The sequence below is a fragment of the Bubalus kerabau genome, chromosome 4, assembly GCF_029407905.1.
Source record: "Bubalus kerabau isolate K-KA32 ecotype Philippines breed swamp buffalo chromosome 4, PCC_UOA_SB_1v2, whole genome shotgun sequence".
Classification (NCBI taxonomy): domain Eukaryota; kingdom Metazoa; phylum Chordata; class Mammalia; order Artiodactyla; family Bovidae; genus Bubalus; species Bubalus kerabau.
Window position 1 is genome coordinate 26,240,766 of NC_073627.1, and position 22,034 is coordinate 26,262,799.

Sequence of the window (22,034 nt, forward strand, 5' to 3'; positions counted from 1 at the left end):
GCCAGTGAGTCAGCCAGCAAAGGTCAAGTTTTCCTGGGGATTCGAAGCGTAAGAGAGCAGTGGGCAGACTTTGAAAATTCCACTTCCTCTATCAGAGGCCCTGGATGAGTCATTTGGGCACCTCTGGTCCGTTTCTCTCGGTTCTTTCAGATTCCTGTGGGTCCCTCAGGCATCTTCCATCTACAGTTCTCTTATTTTCTGCTCTGTGTTCCCCGACCATGGCCTTCTACTTGCAGCTACTTTTCAGGAATAGAGTAGGTTTTGTTGTGACAGCATGGTACAAGAAAATGTACTTGTTATTGTTAGGGAATATATAGAGCTGATTATTCTTAGGGGGGTATATAGATCAGGAGTTCTTTAATAAAGTTATTACCAGAAGATGACGCCCACCTAGATGCAGACCCAGCCTTCAGAAACAACAGGAACAGTGGAACCTCCTAAAGTGTCTTCTTTGGCACTTTGACCCAGACATAATAGGATGGGTCAGGAAATTTCTGGATTCCTGGGGGAGAAGCAATGCAAATATATAATTAGTATGAGCTATTTAACACATAATAAAGATGTCTCATGATAGAAGTTTAACAAGATTAACAAGATCAAAGTTTATTTTTCTCTCTCAGAACACTCTAAGTTCCAGGTTGGCAAGAAGCTCTCCTTCATGCTGTCATTCAAGGACCCAGGTTCCTTCATTCTTGCTTTTCCACCATCCCCACCATCTTGCTTTTCCACTGTGGTCTTTGTCTGCTTGATCCAGATGGCTTTGAGGGTACATGCGTGTCCTGGGTCCCAGGAAGAACAAAAAGTATAAAAGAGGCATACACATTTGTTAAGGTTCCAGCCAGTAAGTGGTCCACATCTTCCCCATTCCCTTACCGAGAACTTAGTCACTTATGTACGTTTATGTGTGTGTGTATATATATATTGGAGAAGGCAATGGCACCCCACTCCAGTACTCTTGCCTGGAAAATCCCATGGATGGAGGAGCCTGGTAGGCTGCAGTCCATGGGGTCGCGAAGAGTCAGACACGACTGAGCGACTTCACTTCTTCACACTCATCTATGTATACATATATATATATACAGACATGACTGAGCGACTTCACTTTCACTTTTCACTTTTATGCACTGGAGAAGGAAAGGGCAACCCGCTCCAGTGTTCTTGCCTGGAGAATCCCAGGGACGGGGGAGCCTGGCGGGCTGCCATCTATGGGGTCGTACAGAGTTGGACACGACTGAAGCGACTTAGCAGCAGCAGCAGCAGTACATATATATATATACACTCATCTATAATGACAACCTGGTGGCTCAGACGGTAAAGCCTCTGCCTGCAATGCGGGAGACCCAGGTTCGATCCCTGGGTCGGGAAGATCCCCTGGAGAAGGCAATGGCACCCCACTCCAGCACTCTTGCCTGGAAAATCCCATGGATGGAGGAGCCTGGTGGGCTGCAGTCCATGGGGTCGCTGGGAGTTGGGCATGACTGAGCGACTTCACTTCTTCACACTGATCTATGTATTCATATATATATAGAGAGCCATGTGTCCAACCATTTAATTATTCTGAAACAAGGAAGAATGGATTTTTTAGAGTGTTACCACATCAACCTGTATATGACACAAACACCACCAAATAGAGAACCTTCATTTATTGTAAGGATGGAGGTTTCGTTAAAGCTGGAACCCAGAAAAGTGTGATTCATAGAAGACATAATGTCTCACGGGTTTGAAAAGAAACTATTTGATTTGTTTTTCCAGACATGAGACCTGGGGGCAGTCAGCAGTAAGCAAGAGTGACCAATACCTATAATATCGCTTATATTTGAACAATGCTTTATATTTGAATAATGATTTCTATCTTATGAGGACCTTTTCCATACATTACCTGATTGAATGTGAAAGCATTCCTGATTCAGAAAAGCAAGGTTCAGAAAGGTGAGGGGTCTTGCTTGAAGTCACTCAACTCATAAGCTGCAAAGGTGGGATCAGAACCCAGATCTTCCAAATTCAAGTCCTGGAACTTTTTACACAACAATATGCTGCCTTTTCAGGTTATAGTCCAGGAAGGTGACTAGTTGGATGTCCTGTGGGGAATCAGGGTTTTGCTTGTTTTTTACTGGACTACTTTTTCAGTCTCCATGTGATTTAGGTGCCATTATTAAGATATCAAAAGTCAGCTGAATAATAATAGTGTACTGGCTCTTACTTGTCAACCATAAATCTTATCTCTTGTCATGATGACCCAGGAAGGGAGACATAATTATCTTCCAGAGAAGGAAACTGAAGAGGTTAGGTAACTTTTCCCAGACACACAGCTAATCAGTGATTGAGCCAGGACGCGAACCCAAGTTGATCTATGTCCTTTCTCTCTGTTCTGGCTTGAAAGATGAAAGGTATTTGCTGCTTGGGCCTTAGGAAAGGACACACCAGCAAAGCTTGGTAACCACAAGCCTGAATTAGACCAAATTATTTAAGCTTATCCCCAACTCCTGACCTCCCATTGGATATCTTAGAAATTGAACCTATAGTCAGGTCTTCACTTGCCATGACCTCCAGATGCTCTTGTCCATTGGACTCACAGACGTTTTTGGTGTCAGAACTGGAAGGAAACAAAGTTCCCCTGATCCAACATGTCCTCTTTACAGATGGCGAAACTGAGACCCAGAAGGAAAAAAAATAGCTTGCCAGTGGTGTCAGGATTAATTATTTGGCAAAACCAACACATTCATTTGATTCTTGAGGCTCCAGGCCCCTGATGACCTCCTGGACTAAGCACTGGCCTTGGCTACCACCTGTCAGAGCTTTCTTCAAGTGAGGAAACAGGCGCAGAACTTACCGGGCTCTGTGTAGCCGCAGCTGGAGCTGTCCCTTCTCCCTCCTCCATCCCCACCCGGCTGGGCGGGCTTGCAGTTTTTCTGAGGCAGGGCCAGCCTGTCCTGAGCTGCAAGATGTATTAATCAATTTGATGAGGATGTTAAAGCTTTCTCTTTGCAACTAATTATGGCCTGATTTATAGGCCTGGCCTTGGTTTGATAGAGCTCTCCTCCTGACAGGGATGAATGTGGTACTGGCATAGACCCCTTCATCTCTTCCATTTCTCTCTCTTCCTCCCTCCCTCCTCCCTCCCACGTCTCCGGCCTCCTGCCTCTGCTCTTGGTTCCCACAGGAACAACCTAATGACATGTTGACAAGCTGGGGAAGCATAGCTCCCTCTCTGGTGCATCCACCTAGTGTATTCTCTGACATGGGCAGATGGAGACCCTGGCAGGCCCCAGCCACCACTCAGGTGCTGAGCTTGAAGAAGCCCTACACCCCTTCCTTCTGGAAACAGAAAATATTAAAACTATTTGGGGTTGACATAGCATCTTCCTTCCCAAACACTTGAAGAGCTTGTTATAGTGAACTTCATCCCCAGTTGAACTGGGTTGAATGGAGGGTTTCAGATAGGTTTATTCTGGCTATTTTACAGATGGGAAAACTAAGGCAGGGAGGTGACTTGCCTGTGATTGCATACACAGTAGAAGAGTGAAGATGAGAATGGATTAGTGTCCTGACTTCTAGCTCCAAGATCTTCCCCCCGGTGTACTGTTCCTAGGAACCCCTGCCTCCAGGTTGGCTTCCTGGTGTCCACAGCAGTTTGACAGAAGAGGAAGCCTTGTGCATACATTGGTTTCCTAATCTTAGGCATGAGGGGTTTTGTGACTTTGGTATGCAAATAAAATATGAGATAAGATCTAAATATCAGCACAGCATACATACACCTGTACACACTTACACATGGGCTGATTTCCAGTAATCTTTATGCCACACAAAAAATAAGGAACAACCCCAAATGCTCCCCTTCCTTAGATTTGAAGGCCACACTTGAAGGTGCTGCTCATCAGTCCCCTCTCCCCAGAAGAGAAATTATTAAAGGAGATAAAATTCAGACTTGGTTGACTAGCTAGCTATCTCTGAGGACACTGGTGAAGGAGGGTGGGTTTAAAATATGTTTTGTATAATATATAATAAGATTGGTGGGAAATCTTAATAGTGATGCTATTTAGTGGCAATATTCTTTTTTCCCAATATTATTTTAAATTAAGAAAAGTTTGGTTTTTTGGCCACACCACACAGCTTGTAAGATGTCAGCTCCTGGACCAGGGACTGAACCCGGGCCATAGCAGTGAAAGCCCAGAATCCTAACCACTAGGCAATCAGGGAACTCCCAAGAAAATTTTTAACCTGCTATTCTGCTTAATCTTTCAGTTCAGTTCAGTCGCTCAGTCGTGTCCGACTCTTTGAGACCCCATGAATCGCAGCATGCCAGGCCTCCCTATCCATCACCAACTCCTGGAGTTCACTCAGACTCACGTCCATTGAGTCAGTGATGCCATCCAGCCATCTCATCCTCTGTCGTCCCCTTCTCCTCCTGCCCCCAATCCCTCCCAGCATCAGAGTCTTTTCCAATGAGTCAACTCTTCGCATGAGGCTTGATCTTTAAATTATGTTAAAGGTTGATGAGATAGGCCATATTATCCTCACCTGAAAAGTAAGCACAGAGATGTTACAGATTTTGCCCAAGACCACTCAGCAAGGTAGCAGGAGAGCCTAGCCAGAGGGCTTGATTCATCACCTAGTTTCCACTCTTTTATCCTATTTGTGAGCTCCACCACTGTTATCTTCCATTTCCTCCCATTTAATGCAGATATCCAAGAATCCTCTACATTTCTCATTAGAGAAAAACATCAGGAGTGTGTTCAGGGTTTAAGAAGCAGAAACAGAGCCAGTGGTGGGTGTGTAATTAGGAGCATTAATCCAAATGACCAAGTTAATCCAATGGACCAATGACAAACATTTCTAAAAGCTCCAACCTGGAGACTTCCCTTGTGGACCAGTGGTTTAGAATCCACCTTGCAATTCAGGGAATGCAGGTTCCATCCCTGGTTGGGGAACTAAGACCCCACATGCTGTGGAGGAACTACGCCCACGTGCTGCATCTCCTGAGCTCACGTGCTCCAGAGCTCGCATCACAACTAGAGTCCCTAGGATGCACCGAAAGACCCTGCAGGACTCAACCAAGTTCCTGAGGGTCACGACTAAGATCCAAAGCAGCCTAAAGGATAAATAAATAAAAGCTCCTGCTTGAATTGGGGGAGGGGATAAGTGGAGAGAAGGTAACCAAGAAGACAGGAGCAGGTGAAAGCCCTGGAAGATGGGGCTTGGTGTTGGGTTGAAGAGCTGAAGAGCTGAAGACCCCTTGGTGCAAAATGAGAGGAACGAGTTAAGAGCCTCAGGAAGAACTCAGGACAGTCCTGATTTGCCTACATCTTTCTCTCTAGAAGGTCAATGCTCCCTTCTGGGGCACAAACTTTCCCAGGATTACTGTTTCATGTGGAACCTGGAGCCTTACGTCCACAATCCCATGAGCATTATTACAGAGGCTTGTGACAAAGCAGAGTTTGCTCACATGGCATTAAATAAGAAAGCAGTGAACAGCAAAGGATGAGGGGAAACCCAGGCCAAAAAGATTGAGACTGAGGAGGAGCTAGCTGGGAGGAGCAGGGTTGGTGAGTCCTGGTGAGTTGTGCTGAGTCTGTACACCTAAAATGTAGGGCAAACCAGACATCTAGAGATCAAATGTAAAGGAAAGAGCCCTGGGCTCGGGCCAGAAGGCCTGTATTTGAATCTCATCTTTGATGCAGACTTTAGACAAGTCACTTCTCACAGTCTCTCCTTCTGGAAAGTAACAGGGTGGGACTAGAACTTAAAGTCACTTTTGACTTTGACATTCTAGAATTTCTGACTTCCCAGTCGAAACCACCCTGTGCCATGGAAACAACCTCAATGTCCATTAACAGATGAATGGATACAGAAGATGTGGCACATGTATACAACAGAATATTACTCAGCCACAAAAATAATGAAATAATGCCATTTGCAGCAACATGGATAGGCCTAGAGATTAGGACACTAAGTGAAGTAAGTCAGAAACAGAACACAAATACTATGATATCACTTATAAGTGGAATTTAAAATATTGCATGAACTTATCTATGAAACAGATACATAGACATAGGGAACAGACTTGTGGCTGCCAAGGGAGAAAGCTGGTAGAGGAGGGATGGCTTGGGATTAGCAGGTGCAAACTATTATGTATAGAACGAGTAGCCAACAAGGTCCTACTATATAGCATATGGAACTCTTCAATATCCTGTGATAAACCATAGTAAGAAAGAACATCGGAGAAGGCGATGGCACCCCACTCCAGTACTCTTGCCTGGAAAATCCCATGGATGGAGGAGCCTGGTAGGCTGCAGTCCATGGGGTCGCTAAGAGTCAGACACGACTGAGTGACTTCCCTTTCACTTTTCACTTTCATGCATTGGAGAAGGAAATGGCAACCCACTCCAGTGTTCTTGCCTGGAGAATCCCAGGGACGGGGGAGCCTGGTGGCTGCCGTCTGTGGGATCACACAGAGTTGGACACGACTGAAGTGACTTAGCAGCAGCAGCAGCAGCAGGAAAGAACATAATAAGTGTATGTATATGTATAACTGAATCACTTTGCTATACAGCAGAAATTAACACAACATTGTGAAATTAACTATGCATCAATAAAAACAAACAAACAAAAAACACCCTGTGCACATCTTTTTCTAATTCTGTCTTCCCTCTGCGCTCCCCACTGATCACTTATTGGATTTGCTTTTTGGTGGGTAGAAGTCCCTGGTTTCTCCCACTAGACACAAGCCTCTGAAAGACAAGAACCATCTGGATCTCCTAGCTCTCGGAGCCTCCAGTAGAGAGCTTTGCTTGCCAAAGCGGCTCCATGAGGTCCTCAGACACCAACGCCTCTCCTGTCACGTGCCTCTCTGTGTTCCTGAAGCTGCCCCTGCCCTGGGCCCAAGCCTCAGGGCTGCCTGGCCAGGAGCAGAGGATTCTGGGAGCCCTCCACGACTGCACATTAATCCCGCTGGCGCTGGAGGCCCCTCCACCCTGAGGAGCTGACGTTTCTTGATGAGGAGCCTGGCTGCCCCGAGTAGATGAAAAGTTGCCTTCACAGTGGAGTGAATTCCCTCAGACCCAAAGCAGCTGTTCCTCAATGTCTCCAAAAACAAAAATCCTTATGAATAAATATTAGGGGGGAAATGACGTTTCCCAAGAACAAAAGCAAAGTTGAGGAAGTTATTGAAAGAAGATGGGATCTTTCATCTCATGAAATATGTCACTTGTATGTCGCCCCAGACTCCCCTTGCCAAACCCCCTCCCATTCCACTGACCCGAAGCCACATCCTGCTTCCCTCACATGAAAACAGGCAGCACCTAGGAGATCATCTGTTCAGACTTTCCTTCAGAGGAAAAGAGAAACCACAAACAGCTGCCCCACCGGCCCTCCTGCCAAATTCCAGCTCAAACTGGGGATCTCGATGACCTCATCAGCATCTGAGCTGGAACTCATTTCTCCAGAGACCGAGGGGCTGCCAGCATCGCTCCAGAGTCCCTGGAAGGAGAGGAGGATACCTGGTGGGTTAGCACCTGGGCTACACACGCAGAGGTATGCTGAGATCTGCACCCGAGGGCTGAGTCATAGACCAGGCCCTGCCTTGCCAGTTGGCATCTGGACTGGGTCCCTCCCCCGCCTCCCCCCTACCCCTTCAAAAGTCCTTTGCTCCTGCAATCAAAAGAAGTCCAAATTAGAGCCTCATGCCCTCTCATCTGGGGCCCAGTGGAAATGCAAATACTCCTGGGAGAAATTGTACCTCTGTGAGAATGAACGTATCAGAGCCTGTCCAGACTAGTTTTGCTGAAACAGAAGGTCTGACAGAACATGGGGACCCTGGGGAAGCAGTGGAGTGAAGGGGCCAGGGCTTCAAAGCTCCTACAGGATCAACAAGGCAGGGGGAGCCTCAGACACCCCGTAGAACAAACCCCTCATGTGGCAGATGAGGAAACCAAGGCCCAGAGAAGGCAGCTGTCTCTCCAGGGTCACACAGCAAGTTAGTAGCAGGAGCTGCAACTCAAGGCTCCTAACTCTTAGCCCTGTGCCAGCTGCAGAAAAGGAAAGCCCAAGGCCTGAAAGAAAAACGTTGCCTGCTTCACAGGTTTGCCTGGGGCTTCACACCTCCACCTTCATAGAAGCTGGCTCCACTAGGAGTGACCTCTGTTCTTAGCTGGGAGCAGTTGCAAAGCAGCATGGGTGGATAGAAGGGAGTGGATGAGACTGGGGACAGAGTGAAGATCTTCCTGAACAGAGATTTTGAGAGAAGTCTGAATCTTCAACTGCATCAGACTCTGTAAATGATGTTAAACCTTGACTGAGAGTGGGGCTACTGGCTAGTACTGCTTTCTGGCCCCAACTACCCAGAGGAAAATAGTCATGCTATTGTATTTCGAGGCAAAGGATGACACACTAGTAAATTATTCCTTGTTTGGATTCCCCTAAGGACACACTGGGCTTCCCTGGTGGCTCAGACGGTAAAGAATCTGCCTGCAATGCTGGAGACTCAGGTTTGATCCCTGGATTGGGAAGATCCTCTGGAGAATGGAATGGCAACCCACTCCAGTATTCTTGCCTGGAGAATTCCATGGACAGAGGAGCCTGGTGGGCTACAGTCCATGGGGTCACAAAGAGTCAGACATGACTGAGCAACTAACACTTTCACTTTTTTCATAAGGACACATTCCTTTCTTCCTTATCATTGTTTCTATAAGAGAAGAAAAATGGGATCTTAGAATCAGATATGGGATAGGTGGCTCAAACTTAAAAAAAATGTTTTATTATGGAGAAATATACATAACAAAATTTACCATCTTAAAAAAATTTTTTTATTGATGTATAGTTGATTTACAATATAGTGTTAGTTTCAGGTGTACAGCAAACTGATTTAGTTATACATAGTGACTATAGTCGGAGAAGGCAATGGCACCCCACTCCAGTACTCTTGCCTGGAAAATCCCATGGACGGAGGAGCCTGGTAGGCTGCAGTCCATGGGGTCGCTAAGAGTCGGACGCGACTGAGCGACTTCACTTTCACTTTTCACTTGCATGCATTGGAGAAGGAAATGGCAACCCACTCCAGTGTTCTTGCCTGGAGAATCCCAGGGACGGGGGAGCCTGGTGGGCTGCCGTCTATGGGGTCGCACAGAGTCGGACACGACTGAAGCGACTTAGCAGCAGCAGCAGCAATGACTTCAGTGAAGTCGTTCAATCGTGTCCAGCTCTTTGCGACCCCGTGGACTGTAGCCTACCAGGCTCCTCTGTCCATGGGATTTTCCAGGCAATAGTCCTGGAGTGGATTGCCATTTCCTTCTCCAGGGAATCTTCCCAACCCAGGGATTGAACCTGGGTCTCCCGCATTGTAGACAGACGCTTTACCGTCTGAGCCACCAGGGACGTCCTTAGTTATACATACATATACCTATATATATATATATCTCTCTACAGTCTTTTTCTATACTTTTCCATTAAAGTTCATTACAAAATATTGGATATAGATCCCTGTGCTATAGAGTAAATCCTTGTTGTTAAAATTTGCCATCATGGGGATTTCCCTGGTGGTCCAGTAGTCAGGACTCCCTGCTTTCACCACTGTGGCCCAGGTTTAATCCCTGGTTGGGGAACAAAGATCCTGCAAGCCAATCGGTGCTGCCAAAGAAAAATTTACTATCTTATTCATTTTTAAGTGTTCAGTTCACTAGTGTTTACATTCACATCGGTAAGCAACCAACCTTCAGAACTCCTTTCATCTTGAAAAACTGAGTGCCCATTAAACAAATATTCCCCATGCCCTGCTCCCCTGTACCCTGGCAGCTACCATTCCACTGTCTGTCTCTATGACTTTGTTCTGGGTACCTCATTTAAAAGGAATCATTCATTATCTGTCTTTTTGTGACTGGCTTATTTCAGTTAGCGTAATGTCCCTAAGTTTCATACATGTTGTAGCGTAAGAAATGTAGGATTTCCTTCCTTTCTGAGACTGAATAATATTCCATTGTATGCATATGCCACATTTTTGTTCTTTCATCTGCTGGTGGACACTTGGGTTGCTTTTGCCTTTTGGTGATTATGGATAGAGCTGCTATGGTCATGGGTTGGACCATACTGAGACCCTGCTTTCAATTCTTTTGAGTATATACCCAGAAGTGGAATTGCTGAATCAAATGGTCATCCTATTTTTAATTTTTTGAGGAAACGCCATATAACTGACTTAAACTTTGGAGGCTTTGGTTTCTTCACCTATAAAATAGGCTCAAAGTTGTTATGGATATTGTAGAAATAATGTACAGAAAGCTCCTGGCTTGAGACTTGGTACATGGTAGGAATTTAAGAAATGATTTTTCCCCATGGACTCTTCAGGGGTTGTGTTTTATTTCTGCACCCCAAGCTTTTAGCACAATGCCAGAGTAGGTGTTTGATATATGACTGTTAGAATGAATAAATAATCAATAAATGGATCTTTATAATCCCTAGAGTACTTAGAATAATTTCTGTATACTATAAGTGTTCAATAAATGTTAGTTGAATGAATGTGTGTATTATTCCTTATAGATGCTTATTTTTCCTGTATCCCACTACATGAGAAAAGGAATTTGTTCATGTCTCTAAAGTTCCTGGCAGGACAATTCAGAATCAAGTATTTGGCCTTTGGCTACTTATGCCAGTGCTGACAAGGACTCCCACTTTCTAAGGTCCCTCCCTTTTCTTCCGCTACAGTAATGAATCCCATTGCACAAGGAGGGTAAAGAAGGAAGATCTCCATGTGAAAGTAACCAGAGCATTTCTAAGCTTCACTGGACATGCTAGAGTTTCTTGCTTCCTATTATATTCATAGAACACTTACCATGGGCTCCGAGGCATATTGCAAAGCCTTGTCTGTGTTGGATTCTTTTAGTCCATGCAACTCAGGGAATTTCAGACACCAGGCCCAAGTCCAACAGCAATTACCAAGTCTCACCTCTCAGAGCATCTCCATTCTGTGCCTGCCTGCTTGACCCAGGGACTTAACAGATCTTATAATGGAACTGAATTTTTTTCTTCCAAGAAGTTTGGCTTCTACTTCTCTAAGCACTGCCCAGAATACACCCAATGTTTTAACAACTCAGCTCCCTGGAACCTCTGTATACAGTCTTTTCTTTTTCTGAAACATCTTTCTTATTCACAGGTATATTGGCCAGAACTGCCTACAGTGGTGACTGGAATAAAGATCAAGAGGAAGGGAAATTCCCTCCTGAGTGTATGGATTGGGAACTCAGGGTGGACGTCCTTACCACCTTACACAAGACTTGTCACACGGGAAGAGCTCAGTTAAGTGGAATAGGTAAATAAATGTTGGGGTCATGCACCACATTCCTATGATTCTCTTTAGATTACCAGGTCCCCGGGCATGAGCTTAAGAAACATGTCTCTCCCCTCAGACAGGACGTCTCCTAACCCAGAGGCACTATCTATCTAATCTATGGAAGCCTTCTGGGTCCAAATTCCTGCCACCTCCATATTCTATTAAACAATATCACCAACCATGTCCTATGAGCTCCAAAATTTCACCAAGAACCTTGCTTATGATAATAACTTAGACCAGGGCTTCTCGACCTCAGCATTTTTGACATTCTGTTCAGATAACTCTTTGATGTGGGGGGCTGTGCAGTGAACTATAGGATGTTTAGCAACATGGCCCCCACTCTCTAGATGCCAGGAGCAACTCCCTCTCAGTTTCAGCAACTGAAAACATCTCCAAACAATACCAGTTGTCTCTTGTGGTTTTAGGGGGTGGGGGAAGGAGGCAAAACAACTGGCTTAGACTGAAGCAGAAGCAATTTCTCAACTTATTATTGCCTTATGGGAATGGAAAATATTTCTCTCATAGAGGAAAAGTTAAGAACTGATGACTAATGTAATTCCAACCCCCGGTGTTTCTCAGAATTGAAACTGGGAGCACTCCAGTTGAGATAATCCCTGACTGGGACAAAATTTCCATGTCAGGTCATTGGCATGCAGAATGAAATGACAGAGAAAGGAAATAGAAAAGTGTGAGGGCATGCCCCAGCAGAAGTTACTGGAAATGGCAATGACTCTCTATTCCTCAGATGGGACCTTTGTCAGTATTCTAAATCTAGAGTCACATACATAAAGACCCACTCTGGTTGGATTGTACCTGCCTGCAGAAACCGGTGCCCAGAGAGACTAAATAACATTCCTGATGTTGCACAGCACATCAAAGACAAAATCAGGACTTGAACTCCCTTTGAAGTTGGACATCTGAAAAACATGAGCACCCTCAGCTGCCCAGGGCCTTTTTTTTTTTAATTAATTAATTTTAATTGGAGGCAAATTACTTTACAATATTGTAGTGGTTTTTGCCATACATTGACATGCATCAGCCATGGGTGTACATGTGTCCCCCATCCTGAACCCCCTCCCCACCTCCCTCCCCATCCCATCCCTCAGGGTCATCCAAGTGCACTGGCCCTGAATGCCCTGTCTCATGCATCAAACCTAGACTGGCGATCTATTTCACATATGGTATTGTACATGTTTCAATGCTATTCTCTCAAATCATCCCACCCTCGCCTTCTCCCACAGAGTCCAAAAGTCTGTTCTTAACATCTATGTCTCTTTTACTGTCTCACATTTAGGGCATTGTTACCATCTTTCTAAATTCCATATATATGCATTAACATGTTGTATTGGTGTTTTTCTTTCTGACTTACTTCATTCTGTATGATAGGCTCCAGTTTCATCCACCTCATTAGAACTGATTCAAATGCATTCTTTTTAACAGCTGAGTAATATTTCATTGTGTATATGTACCACAGCTTTCTTATCCATTCATCTGCTGATGGACATCTAGGTTGCTTCCATGTCTTGGCTATTGTAAACAGTGCTGTGATGAACATTGGGGTACCTGTGTCTCTTTCAGTTCTGGTTTCCTTGGTGTGTATGCCCAGCAGTGGGATTGCTGGGTCATATGGGAGTTCCATTTGCAGTTTTTTAAGGAATCTCCACACTGTTCTCTGTAGTGGCTGTACTAGTTTGCATTCCCACCAACAGTGTAAGAGGGTTCCCTTTTCTCTGCACCCTCTCCAGCATTTACTGTTTGTAGACTTTTTGATAGCAGCCATTCTGATGGCTGTGAGATGGCACCTCATTGTGGTTTTGATTTGCATTTCTCTGATAATGAGTGATGTTGAGCATCTTTTCATGTGTTTGTTAGCCATCTGTATGTCTTCTTTGGAGAAATGTCTGTGTAGTTCTTTGGCAGGGCCTTTTCTTTTGTCTGTCCAAACTGACTGTAGAAGCACAGACTAGACCAGAAAGACAGAAGTATCTATGTGTGCCCTTGGCTTGGGGGTGGGGGTGTGGTTAGGGGGACAGGACTGTTCACAACAGCTGGCCATTTCCCGAAATGCTTTGGGGTGGCTGACTTCTAAGCGCACTATCTCACTTTCTTGTTGTTGCGTGGAGATAAGCTATCGGCTCCTGCACAGGATCAACTGAGGAAGTTGGGAGGGAGGGGAGGCCTTGGCAGCCGGCAGGAAAGGGCTGGCAGCAGAAAAAGCAAAGCATCCTGGGGACAAAACTGCTGACTGGACTGTTATGAAGGAAAGAAGGAGGGAAGAAAAGGCAACATGAGGGGAGAAAATAGGGAGGGGAAAGGCAGAGAGACTCACAAAAACTAGCAAGACTCAACAAAACAGATACCAGGAGAGTTTTTCTGCTCTTTCTGTTAAATATGTATTTTCTCACCAAGCTGTAGACATGCCACTTTAAAATGTGCTTTTCTTCTGTCTTGGCCTTCAAAGAGTTAATGCAAACCAAATATTCTTTTTTTGCATTTCTATTTTTTTAATTGAAATATAGTTGACTTACAATATTGTGTTAGTTTTGGACACAACAAAATGATTCATTAATACATACATAGATATTTTTATTCAGATTCTTTTCCCTTATAGGTAATTTCAGAATACTGAGTCGAGTTCTGGGCTATACAGTAGTTACCTTGTATACCCAGTAACATGTATATATTAATCCCAAACTCCTAATTTATCCCTCTCCTTCAAATCCTGAAGCTGGGAAAGCTTGAGGGCAGGAGGAGAAGGGACGACAGAGGACGAGATAGTTGCATGGCATCACTGACTCAGTGAACATGAGTTTGGGTGAGCTCCAGGAGATGGTGAGGGACAGAGAGGCCTGGCGTGCTGCAGTCCATGGGGTCACAAAGAGTTGAACACGACTGAGTGACTAAACAACAACAACTCAAACCATATATTCTTAAAACTTTTCCAGTAAAGAATCAAGTCTTCAAGAGTAATTTACTGTGTGATTGCAGAAAATTTATTCAACTGTTCTGAGGTTTATGCTCCCCTCTTATTTAAAAAAATGCAGAGGGCTTCCCTGGTGGCTCAGTGGTAAAGAATTCTGCCAGTGCAGTAGACAAAGTTTCGATCCCTGGTCCCAGAAGATCCCACATGCTGTGGAACAATGAGGTGCATACACCGAAACTACTGAGCTTGCGCTCCAGAGCCTGGAGCTAACTACTGAGTCCACATGTTGCAACTACTGCCCTAGAGCTTGTGCTCTTCGGCAACAAGAGAACCCACCACAATGAGAAGCCTGCTTACCGCCACTAGAGAGTAACCCCTGCTTTCCGTAACTAGAGAAAAGCCCACTCAGCAACAAAGATCCAACACAAAAATAAATAAATAAAATTATATTTTTAAAATGCAGAGACCATCCCACCAGCTATAAGGAGAGGCTTCACTGTCTAACTCACTAGAAGTGCTAAAGAGCTGTTCTTTCATCTAGAAATACCCAGGGAGAGATTTTCTTACCATGAGCTTTTACATCCTCATTCATTTGAATTGTCGCTCTGGGAGCCAGGCAGGGAACAGGTATTTTTATTTTACTTTAATGGATAAGCAATGGTATAACTAGTGAAAAATGGATCTCTCCTCTGTTACACTCCTCTGCGTACTATGAACAAGGCCCTGACTTTCTCCTTTGAGCTGGATTCCACGACTTGGCTGAGCAGACCAGATTTGAGGGAATGTGGGTTCCTGCGCTTTGGGAGGGGAGGGACCCACAGACTAGCAGAGAGGCTGCTGGTATCATCAAAAGTCTTGAATTCAAGAGCTTCTCTTCTGAACCCAGCTGCCAAAGCCCCTCACAGTTCTGTGGGTCCACAGTTTTGGCTGCTCTGGCTTGGCCTCACCTCTGGGACTGAAAAACAGCAGGGGACAGCATTCTATCCTCCTCTGACAGACCAAGTCAGGGTTGAGTTAGGAATCAAGAATCACAGTAAAAAATACCCAGGTTTGTACCCTTAGTGAGCAAACAGAGTTACTTCCTCTTCTTATTCTGTTGTATAAGGTCACTCCCAATTTCTCTTTCCTCAAGCTTTCCTCTCCATTCCCAACCAACTTGTAGGTGGCAGCTGTTTCTTTATTTATACCCTTTTCCAAAGCCCACATTCTCCAGGAGGTCTACTCAGATTACACCTGCTTTGAGGAATCCTTCCTTTACTTTGTTATTAGATACCCAAATTCATCTTCAAGAACAAGACCCTGCACACACAGAAAGACAAGAGTAAATTAGGAGTGAGTTATATGTCTAGTGTAATGTATATGCTAGCGTGTAAGTTAATGCCACGTGGAGGAAATCCAGAACTGTCCCTGATGATACACTGCCTTGGGCTCGGAAATTCCCTTTTTTAGGGAACTGGTTCCTGCAGAGTTGAAGGGATTATGATTCCATTAGACATGGGGCCGATTCCCCTTGGTTGTTAGAATGACTGGATTCTTTCGCTCTGTCAAACACAGCCCTGGCCCTAAGCCCCACCTCCGCAGAACCAAGTTGGAGAAGGTACCCCATTGGATGAGGGTTTCACCCAGAACCCGCCCCCCCTTCCTTGGATATCACTGTCCTGCTTGCTGTTGAAGCAATTCCTCTGTGTTCAGACATCCAGGACAGAAGAGTCTCCAAAGGGAGGAGGGCTCCCACATGCCCATGAGGAAGGGGAGTTCTGAGTTCAAGTCCAGGAACAGCCTTAGAGAGAGGAAGGACCATCGAGCAGGACAGCCTTTCCCTCCTCCCTGCGAGGATACAAAAGCACCAAGCACAGCTGTATCACTCTACCCTAAGTGATGTCCAAGACCATTCCCGGCCCCTCTGCCTCTCCTGAAATGGTCAGTCACAGAGAGAGCTCCCTTAACCTTGGAGCAGTCCCCTGGGCCAGGCTGGGTCAGGTGACAACTCAAGGAAGCTCCCAGGACAGGGAAAGAGTAGGCGCATTCAGGCCCCGGCTCCTCTCGAGCCCCTGCCGCGGCCGCACTGAGGCAGCAGGTGCAGTTTCCCAGCAGGATGGAGCGGGTGGCTCTGCTCTTGACAAATTGTTTTTCAGGGTGGTGCACTCTTGGGTGCATGAACTGAGGGTGCGAAAGAGAGAGACGGGAAAGAGGGAGGGAGATGAGGGGTGTCCGGAGAGCAGAGAAGCGAGGCGGGAGGGTGGCTGCGGTCCACATCCTCCGGCGGGCGCACAGGCAGCCGCTAGGGTGCAGCTGTGGGCTGAGCGGGCGCCGGGCCGCGGGCGGAGCACGCCGGAGACCCGCTGGCAGCGCTGGCGAGGAGGTTCGGGTGTTGTGTTTCCACTGTAACGATAATTAGGCGGATTCTGTGTTTATTTAGGCTGAGAGCTGTAAGATAAATGACAGCTTCGAAGATGCTTTTCAGCACTTCATAAATCACCCACCGGCCCGGGCAGTTTGCTTCTGCCACGTCCGGGTTCTTCCTTGCGTCCTCGCCGCCACCCCCGCCACCAACCCCCCACCCCGCCCGCACTCACCGGGAAGAGGGCACCCCCGGGACGACCCGGGTGCTCTCGCCACACAGGGCAGAAGAGCACAGGGGAAAGTGTGTCCGTCCTTCCCGAAGCTCGCCGGCCCCGAGCAGCGGCCGGGAAAGCTGTCAGGAGAGACGCTTCCTCCCAAAGGGGTCCCTGCGGGCCTGGGGGGCTCGCTTGACGGGCAGGCCTGCCCTCCTCCGGGAGAATACGGTCTCTAATGGGCTCTAATTCAAGCTCTCTTCCCCGTGCCTCGCCGACACAGCTGGAGATTTACAGGAGACACAGACAAGTATTTATAGTGTGGGGGACGTTGCTTCTTCCTCCAGTGACGGTCCGCGTCTCTCCCGGGGACTCCGCCGGGCAGAAGGTTCCTGTCCTTGCCCCCGGGAGAGCACATTCTTGCAGAAGGCTTGTGGCCAACAGGCTGTCTTTCTATGGGAGCTTAGGACTCCTTAGCTACTAAGAAGGGCAAAGACTTGGAAGGTGAGGCACCCCCTAGTCAGGTCTGAATCAGGTCAGTTCAGTCCTTGGAAGAGGGACTGGGTGTGGGGGGTCCGATGTTGAGCCTGTGGAGCTATGACCAGAAGCTGCAAACAGCACAGTGGAGGTGATACCTTCCCACGTGGAGGTTTCAAGTCAGACACTGCGGGATCTCAGGTCAGACATCAGTGTCGCTGGTATGTCCCCTTCTTCCAATTTGAAAACATGGATCTGGGGAAACTGGCCTTGGGTCAGACAGCCAGGTTAGCCTTCGGTAGGCAACAAGCCCCAATAATCTTCTTATGAGACCAGTGCTGCCAAACTCAGGTCATCCACAGCTTGGGGAAGTCCAACCAAGCCACCAAGAAGAGGGAGGGATTTCTGGCTCCAGACACCACACTAGTGAGAAGGGCAGCATAGGGCCACTGCCCTCCTCCACCTGCACATGCTCTGTCACTTCAATCATGTCCGACTCTGCAACCCCATGGACTGCAGCCCACCAGGCGCCTCTGTCCATGGGCTCCTCTAGGCAAGAAGACTGGAGTGAGTTGCCATGCCTTCCTCCAGAGGATCTTCCCGATGGATGGAACCAGCCTCTCTTATGTCTCCTTCATTGGCAGGTGGGTTCTTTACCACTAGCATCACCTGGGAAGCCCTCCACCTGCATAGCCTTCGCCTAATAAAGGGTTTGCTGTTACACTGGAGAACAAAGGCAGCTTCCCATGTGGAACACTCTGCCTACTGTTAGTCCAGGAACCACAGCCCCTGGGTTTGTAGAGCCCATCCTCACTGGGAGGGCGCTATCTGGACTGCCAGAATGCACCCAGAAAAGAAGAAACTGGGCCAGACACTAAGCTTCAGAGATTGGAAGATTAGCTACTGACATTTCTGTTTTGTAAGACATGAAAGAGGCTGCTCTTTCTCTGACAAGGAAACTAAGCAGAAAGGACAAATGTGGTGGGTCAGGTCCCCAACTGGGGCTCTGAATTGTCATGCTAGTGCTGGATAATCCCATGAGCTCTATCAGAGCTCTATTCAGCATTTATCAGGCACCATCTCTGTGTCAGACCCTCCAGTAGGTGCTGGAAATAAAAGATGAGAGATACATCCCCTTCTACTAGAAGGGGATCTCTAGAAGATACATGTCTTCTACTCTAAATTAAGAATGTGTGCATGCTCAATCGTACCCAACTCTTTGTGACCCCATGGACTGTAACCCACCAGGCTCCTCTGTCCATGGGTTTATTACAGCGGGAACACTGGAGTAGGTTGCTATTTCCTTCCCAGGGGATCTTCCCAACCCAGGGATCGAACCTGCATCTCTTGTGTCTCCTGCACTGGCAGGCAGATTCTTTACCACTGAGCTACCAGGGAAGCCCTCTGATGGAAGAGATGAACATAAAAACAAAGCATTACAAACAGCTATAGTGGAGATGTGTACAAAATAGGATGAGGACTGGTACTTCATTGATGAGACATATTTCCTTTTTCAGCAAGGGTGCTCAGTTCTCCATAGTGGAATATTGCTTAAATCTGAGTAAAGCTATGAAAATACTGTAGTTAAGAACATGGACTCTGCTGGGGGACACATCGATCTGAAATTCCAGCTCTGCCACTTACTAATTATATGATCTTGGGCAAGTTTAACTTCTTGTTCCTCTTGTATAAAATGAGAAGAATGATTACTGTGATTATTATTTTATTGGGGTTACCTCATAGGGTTATAGTGAAGTTTAAGTGAGAGGATGCCAAAGTGCCTGGAATATGATAAATGCTCAAGAACTGTTAGCAGTAGGGGTGGGGGAGGGGGTTGTGGGGGAGAGAAAGTCAGAGAAATGCTCCAGTCCCCCGAACAAGAGAGCAGTAAAGCTCTTGCCTAGTCACTGCCATATTCTCCGGTTTCACAGCATTGTATCATGATTTAAAAGGCTTTGGTTCTAATGCCACCTCTTCCCTTAGCTGGTGATGTGTTCTTGCTCAGTTTCTGAGTTTCAATTCCTCCCTTGTCAAAAGAAGGGGTGAACTTCCTTCTACAGTCTTTTCACCTTAGACATTTTCTAGTTCTATTTAAGAATACACACAAAAAGTGAACACCAATATGTATATCGATAATTTTACAAGTCGATTAACAAAATTCATTGTTGCAACAGTCTCTAAGCGATGCTCAATCACTGATAAATGTCTTTGTGGCACTCAAAATGATGATATTTTAAAAGCTGTCCTCAGTCCTGACAAATATCTCTGTGATGTTATCAATAGCACAGTAACTACACTGAAGCTGTAGCAAGGTCAAGATTGAAGAGATCAAATCTCTAATCCCAGAACCATTTCAGAAGTTGACTCCAGGCCCAGGTTACTCGGAAGAACTTAGATCTACTGTTTTTCTTTTGGAGACTTGGATCTCTCTGATGACTCATCTTCATCCTTTCAACTCCCCTTGTCCATCCAACTTAATCAACTCTACTGAATATTTCCATGTGCCAGACATCTTGGCTAGATGGTTAGTATAAAGACAAATGTGACTCCTTTCCTCAAAATGTTCACTGTCTTTTAAGGAGAGATACATGAAAACATACCAAATAAATGTAATAAAACACTATAAATGCTGTGATGGAAGTCTGAGGATGGGACACTGAGGGTGGCCAAGAAGAAGTGGTTGATTATCTCCCATGCCTTCATAGCATTCTACACATCCATACTTGTTGTATGAATGAATCAACCAGCAAAGAGCCTGGAGTAGAAGATCTTGGTGAAGAGAATATCAGGAAGGGAAAGAAAGCTATCTGCCTCCCAACAATGCTATGAAACAAACAAAGCAGTAAGTTAAAGGCAGGAGACATGGAGTTACACATCTCTGAGAATAACTCCTTGAAGCTAGAAATTGATGGTTTTTCCTGTGGTCGTGGATGGATGTGAGAGTTGCACTGTGAAGAAGGCTGAGCACCAAAGAATTGATGCTTTTGAACTGTGGTGTTGGAGAAGACTCTTGAGAGTCCCTTGGACTGCAAGGAGATCCAACCAGTCCATTCTGAAGGAGATCAGCCCTGGGATTTCTTTGGAAGTAATGATGCTGAAGCTGAAACTCCAGTACTTTGGCCACCTCATGCAAAGAGTTGACTCATTGGAAAAGACTCTGATGCTGGGAGGGATTGGGGGCAGGAGGAGAAGGGGACGACAGAGGATGAGATGGCTGGATGGCATCACTGACTCGATGGACGTGAGTCTGAGTGAACTCCGGGAGTTGGTGATGGACAGGGAGGCCTGGCGTGCTGCGATTCATGGGGTCGCAAAGAGTTGGACACGACTGAGTGACTGAACTGAACTGAACTGAAAGCTGGTATTGCCTTTCTCTCTGATCTAGCTTGTAGACAGTCCTAAGGCTGCACATTGCCTAGCCAAAACAAGTTGAGCAGGGTAGGGACAAAGGCGGGCCAGGAGGACTTTCTGCCCCCACACACCAGAAGGGCTGAATCTCCTCCTCCCCAGACTGTGATGTGGAAGCAAAATCGTCATAATGCCGGCTACTAAGGAAGTTGGACAAAGATGAATCAAGCCTCTCTAATCTTCATGTGATCAAAGGCCACATTGCATCTTGTTACATCTGGGGCTCACTTGCTCTATAGCTAAGGATCTGGCATGCTCAAAGGAAGATAAAGTTATAGGGTTATCTGTCTTATGGCCCACAGATTTCACCAAACACCAAGAAGGCTGTGTGAGAATATGTGGACAGGGCAGCACAACTAGCCATGCCCAGGTAGAAGAGCCCCCAAATACATGCCCTGTTCACAGGGGGAGGGCTGACACCTTCCTCGGAAAAGATAGTACATTCCTTTCACTGATGCTTTGGTGTGAAGTGCTAAAGTACAAGAAGTGGAACAGCTGTCAAATTTACTACTGAGGTCCATCTTCATAGCTCAGATCCTCAGAAAACATTTTACAATATAATAATTCAACCCTCCTTGGAGCTTTGCTTCATTTCTGCTCCCTTGGAGAAACAAGCAAAGAAAGCTAGGCATTTGTAACTCAACCCTGTGTTGGTTTAGATGCACTGAAATCCCCTGTGTGGTTAACTTTAGCTTTTTCCCATTGTCAACAATCTCAGAGAAAGCCTCAAACACTAGCCAATGTTTACAAGCAGATCTCAGTAACTGTCACCCAGTAATCTCTTTCTGCTGACCCCTGGCTTCAAACTTGGCTCTGCTAGTGCTCTTGACTTTTCCCACACTTTCCAAGCTTCCAGTCAAAGAAAATGCAGCACAGCCTGTTCTCCAGTGTGAGCATGTAAATTCTGCCCTCAACAACTCCAGGCCCTCCCAGCTCCTGGCTTGGACCCTATCCAGAGGACAGATAGGCACAGACAATGGAATATCTTTTTAAAATCTGCCCTTCGTGTTGAGAAGTTGGTGTCCCTAATTCCTGCCAGGAGGATCTGTAATTTGAATATTACTCTAAGACTAGAGAGAGGAGTCACCAAAACCTGGAATACTACTTTACCAGTGTACCTTGGTAATCAACAGTTGAGAGCTTGGACTAATGCTGGGTAATTCTATTTGACTCAACAAATATTTGTTGAGTGCATACTAAATGCCAGGCACTGTGACAGGTGCTGGCAATTATTGCTAACAGCCTGCCCTTCTGAAGCAGTTGGCTCAGGTTAGAGATGCTGTTACATAAAAGGGGAAAAGAGGGACTGAAGGAAGAACTGAGCTCAGCTCTCCCTCTTTCAGAGAGCATCTTACAT

At 46.1% G+C, this 22,034-nt stretch overlaps 1 protein-coding gene and 1 long non-coding RNA gene across 4 annotated transcripts; both read right to left on the bottom strand.

Annotated features, from left to right (window-relative positions):
- Positions 1-512: 512 nt before the first annotated feature.
- On the bottom strand, positions 513-4,499 carry LOC129651277 (uncharacterized). Of its 3 annotated transcripts, none has more exons than XR_008714082.1 (4): positions 4,219-4,499; positions 2,831-2,935; positions 1,880-2,078; positions 1,415-1,557 (listed from the first exon to the last, which is right to left on the bottom strand). It is a non-coding gene; the product is annotated as an uncharacterized LOC129651277 (long non-coding RNA). The 3 variants fall into 3 exon arrangements; XR_008714083.1 differs by lacking the exon at positions 4,219-4,499 and adding an exon at positions 3,168-3,746; XR_008714081.1 differs by lacking the exons at positions 1,415-1,557; positions 1,880-2,078 and adding an exon at positions 513-779 and having other exon boundaries at positions 4,348-4,499.
- A 9,347-nt stretch (positions 4,500-13,846) lies between these two features.
- LOC129650824 (uncharacterized) lies at positions 13,847-17,210 on the bottom strand. Its single transcript, XM_055579626.1, has 3 exons — positions 17,128-17,210; positions 16,814-17,075; positions 13,847-16,619 (listed from the first exon to the last, which is right to left on the bottom strand). Exons 1-3 carry the CDS (start codon positions 17,208-17,210, stop codon positions 16,104-16,106), a joined length of 861 nt encoding a protein of 286 aa, XP_055435601.1. The 3' UTR covers positions 13,847-16,103.
- Between the last annotated feature and the right edge of the window lie 4,824 nt (positions 17,211-22,034).

Coding starts and splice junctions, on each gene's coding strand:
- LOC129650824 (XM_055579626.1), bottom strand. CDS start 17,210: ATGTGCTCTCCCGGGGGCAAGGACAGGAACCTTCTGCCCGGCGGAGTC. Junction 17,076..17,127: donor GACCGTCACTGGAGGAAGAA/GCAACGTCCCCC, acceptor GTAAATCTCCAG/CTGTGTCGGCGAGGCACGGG. Junction 16,620..16,813: donor CCGGGGGTGCCCTCTTCCCG/GTGAGTGCGGGC, acceptor TTATCGTTACAG/TGGAAACACAACACCCGAAC.